The sequence below is a fragment of the Morone saxatilis genome, unplaced genomic scaffold (assembly GCF_004916995.1).
Source record: "Morone saxatilis isolate NCDOM2014 unplaced genomic scaffold, NCSU_SB_2.0 Contig17, whole genome shotgun sequence".
NCBI lineage: Eukaryota > Metazoa > Chordata > Actinopteri > Moronidae > Morone > Morone saxatilis.
Genome location: NW_023339729.1, coordinates 17,542,623 through 17,547,364, shown reverse-complemented (window position 1 = coordinate 17,547,364; position 4,742 = coordinate 17,542,623). Strand labels below are relative to the sequence as shown.

The 4,742-nt window shown below is 36.4% G+C and overlaps 1 protein-coding gene across 1 annotated transcript in view; it reads left to right on the top strand.

The window, feature by feature from the left end:
- tacr3a (tachykinin receptor 3a) overlaps window positions 1-4,742 on the top strand; it is a gene marked incomplete in the record, with an annotated part of 22,359 nt that overhangs the window by 14,301 nt on the left and 3,316 nt on the right. Inside the window, 1 exon segment of the mRNA XM_035659889.1 lies at window positions 4,666-4,742. Coding sequence (XP_035515782.1) covers window positions 4,666-4,742 — 77 coding nt within the window.

The window sequence follows — 4,742 nt, the reverse complement described above, 5'->3', positions numbered from 1 at the left end:
GAAAGGCCTCTTTCTCCTGACCTTTTTTTTGACCCAGAAAAGGAATACAGACTTTGCCGTGCCAAGCAGTCCTTCGACAGGAAGAAGCCTGTCTCGCTGATTCAGCTCATCTGGGATTACCAGTGGTCATCCACCCCCCTTTTTATTTATGACTGCGAGCTCTTTTTTCCACAGATAAAAAGGACACTCTACCACTGGGAACGCTTGTTGTTCTTACAAGAGATGTGTGATAATTAAGTGGCCTTGTTGATTGTAAATCAGGGTTAAGATATCCTGAATGTGTTTACATCCTCTTTTAGTCTGACAGGTCCACCCTCCAGAGAAGAACTCTTTGGGAACTCACATTTGCCATGCTGTCATCTTTTGTTTAAAGAAGTGATTTATGAGCAGTGAGCAGAATGTAGAGCCCTGACATTCAATACTGATAGCAGAAACGGCTCCTGGCAGTGATATAGATTTAGTTCTAATTTAAATACTATTGAAAAATTTCCATCTCGCTCCTAATTAACAGATTGCCTATTCAGCATGATGAACTCTCATGGTGGAACATAATCAAAATAATACGATGATTGTTGAATTAAGAGACGGATGAAGCGTCTCTTGCAGAGGAAGACGAGGACAAGGTCCTACATTTGACCTCAGATTTCTCACATGTTAAAGTAATTATTACTTACCCATTAGGCCTGCAACAGCTGTCACATATAAACATGGAGCACATTTATGTTTTTATTAATTATGTAATTTTTCTTAAGATGAGATACCTTTAGGTAGACAAAGACAGTTACATTTTTCTAGGACCTACTCAAACAAAAGCTAATGATATTGAGCATGTATGTATAGTTGCTGTCTAATCTACTAAATAAAATAATAAAAGCTTCTTAACCACATAATACATGTCATTTGCCATGGACAAAGGAAATTGAAGGAGCACATTTCAGATCCTCTGGCAGGCAGTTCCAGCTCATGGGAGCGTAAAAACAAAAAGCTGCTTCTCCAGTTTTGGCATTGACTCTTGATATTTTTGAAAGGCCAGCACCAGATGACCCACCTGATCTGGAAAGTCATAACTCATCACTATGTCAGAAATACATTGAATTTTTCCTGAATATTCTGAGCTTTGTCTATGAGAAGGACTTTATATTTAATTCTAAATTTCACTGGAAACTAGTGATGTAGTTTAGAAACAGGAGTTGTTGCAGCCGAGATGTTGTCTCTATTGATATGCCTTTTAAAAAAAGAAAGCTAACAAAAATTACAATTCATATTTTCAGGTGTAATGAAAACATAACAATGAATGATTCACATTCACATTAAAGGAGACCTGTTATCTCCATAGTCAATAGAATTCTTTATTTACTTGCACATTATCATCCAATTTTAAAGCGCACTGAAGCATTTATTACTGTCTGAGACTACATGGCTACTGTTCCATTTTACATATATTTATATTTACATGTCTGTGCTGATGATACATTGCTTTCTTTTCCTTTAAAACCTGGGCATACATCCAACCCCCACCCTGACTTCCTCTTACATTCCTTTTCGGTGGCATTGCATTGTTGTTTATCATCCGCAAAAAAATAAAGCATGAATACTAGACTGCAACTTTAGTTTGCCTTATTTAATAGGTTCTCTATGATATTTTGAATCCTTTTTAAGTTGAATTTCTGATAAATACAACAGCATTATATTTTAGATATGTGAGCCGCAGTGCAGACAGAGACTACTGCTACTACCTGGTCCCTGCCTTATAGTCTAGTATTGTATTATATTTTAGTTCACTTCTTAAAAATCATATTTCAGTGGAAGACCTTTTTAGGATTTTACCAGGTCCCTTTTAACTTGGTATATTTTAATTTTGCTATACATTTGTACTTTGTTTATGTTGTTATTATTGTTATGTTCTGTTTTTCTAATCTTTTTTCTTCTCATCTCAAACTTGTGTGTAAATGTCAACAAATATGTAATTTACGTAAATGTTTGCTCTTCAGTTAGTTCTTTTACTATTACATATTTGTTACTAACATATACTGCAAACAGTCCATCTAAAAAACAAACCCACCTCTATTGGTACATCAGTCAGACTTTCCTTACTCTCATTCTCAATCTGCAATCTGAATTTTTAAACACTGTATATGTAAACAGTAAAAGTGTGTCACGTAGAATAATTGACATGCAAACAATTGCTAGCTTGTGTTTTTCTAGTCAAGAGAAATAATTTTTAGTTAGATGTCCACACATACTAAATTATTTTTAGAACTGTACAACGTGCAGCCATGATATTGCCATTAACAACATTATATAATATGAACACAGGTCATTGCTTGAAATGTGTTCTGACATTATCATCGTCCCCCATGATGAAAAATGGATGGTGGGGGGGCAGAACCTTTCTTCATCTCAGTGTTTTTGTAGATGTGCTCACAGCCCTAAAGAGACTCCAATAATGTTTATACAAAGCATTGCATGAGCTCACCTAAACCTCCTGTGCCTCACAGGATATTCTTTCAATATTGTTTATGTAGCTATGAGGAAGAGACGATGGATTGTCTGGATGGTCTTTCTATCATGTACAAGATCTTGGCCCCCATGGACTGGATTTTACAGAAAATAACTTGGGCACTAATGCACATTTTTGCTCTGATCTAGCATTTTCAAAAACTATATTGATGAACTCATTGAGCTTTTCTTACCATTTATAGTTGCATGTGTATAATTTTTCAAGAAATACTGTCTACTTGTTCCCTTCTGGACTGTTCTGGCTGATTCACATGGGCACAACAACATGTATTTGACTTTTATATACGTTAACATGTAAGTTCAGAATACTTTACTTTTTACACAGTTTGCGTATAACTTCACTTCTTCTACTATAGCATGTACAGTTCTTAATGTATCTGTGTATATATAAGTCCCCAGTAGAAGCTGTAATAAAGCAGACCATACTTAAACTGTTTAAGTTTAAGTTATGTTCGAGGACAGCCTCATATCAAATATCCTGTGTATACACATAATAACTTATATGGATTGGTATTAAGTCCGGTCCAAATATGGACTGTTTAAACAAGTCCCAAGAGCACTTAGCAAATGTGTTTCTCCCCCTCAAGTTTATTTACATAGTTAGTCTATTGAGAAACTACATGAAACTGTCTTGATGATAGTAATGCATTGTTGGTTTGGAGGATTTCTTTGGGGGATACCTTGACAGCATTTGACCACATTTAGTAGTTATTTGTGCTGTGAGTGAAAAAAACGTTAACTTAACCAGGCAGTTTATTACCAACCAGCAATAGAATTATAAAAATCCTTTAAACCTGAACTATGAACATGTAAGCTGAAATTCAGTTTCACTGTTACAGAACTGTAGACCGACTTGACTGATACAATGCATATACCTTAAAATAAACACAGGACCGGACTTATTCACATTCCCCTCTTCTCCACCTTCATTGCTGTAATACACTGTTCGAGGATTCTTTGGCAGCAGAGCATGTCGCCTGCAATGGAAACATTTACACTACACCCATAACAACTACTTTGGTTTTTTTAATATCTTTCAATCAGTCTTCTCACATCACTTTCGAGCCTGACTTGTATTATCTTGAGAGAATCAAAGCCTCCATTTTACATCCACATTGTCGTTACTAACTGACAGCTTAAAAACTGTTCAGAAACCACCTAGCACAGTTCACAGCATGGTTTGTGTTATGCCATAAATTTGTTTGAAACATGCACTCAAAACAAGGGGTGCCAGGACTTCTGTTTGGACTTCAGGAGGAACTCAGTGATGTCTGTTTTGCGTCTGGTAGCTTGCCTCTCCAGTCGGCCTCTGGGAAGTCATGTGGTATTATGGATTGTGTTCCCAGTTGCCACCCAGAGGCAATGCACAATAGATCACTGAGTTTACTTTTCAGACATTATAAATAATTGCTTACAAGTAAATGATTAGATGTGATCGAATGACAATACTGGAAACCTCCACTACAAATCCAACTCTCTGGTTTTAGCTTTGAATGACATCCCTCTGGAAAGTTAGTATTTCTAGTGGGTAATATTTGGGTTTGTGGATTGACTCCAGACTGACTGTACGTTTAAACAACACATTGAGCACGTTAAAAAAGAAATGTGGTTGGTGTTCTATATTGTTTCATATTGCTTCACATTTAATATCAGAAAGACTTGCTTCACAACTTATTTTCCAGAATAATGCTCACATTGTTTATCAAATGCTTCTTAAACCAACCGTCAAAGCAATTAAAGCAATTCTTTGTCTAAAATGCTCTAATCAGCACTACATGTTTATGACATTGGCCTCCCATTAATTTAGATCAGATGTGGATATGCTATAAGATCAGACAAACTAGAACACACTGTCCTACTTTGTGTTACAGTCTTACCGAAATGCAACATATCTGTTGCCTGCAGTACCAGGTGCTACCAAAATGCATTACTTCAGAAATGGACTGAAATTACATGCACCAAATTCTTCACCCCAAATAATCATCAGTTTCGGGGAGAGTGATAGTGATTTTTGGTGATTTTCTTTTCTCCTCTGGCTTAAACACTTCTGTCCTTGATTGTGTTTCTCAATGCTTACAGGAATCCTCATTTAACAGTGGACAGCTTGTGAATGTTTCTCATTATTATTCACTCTCGCTCTTGCAGGTGGTGAAGATGATGATCATCGTAGTGGTGACCTTTGCCCTCTGCTGGCTGCCCTATCATGTCTACTTCATTGTGAC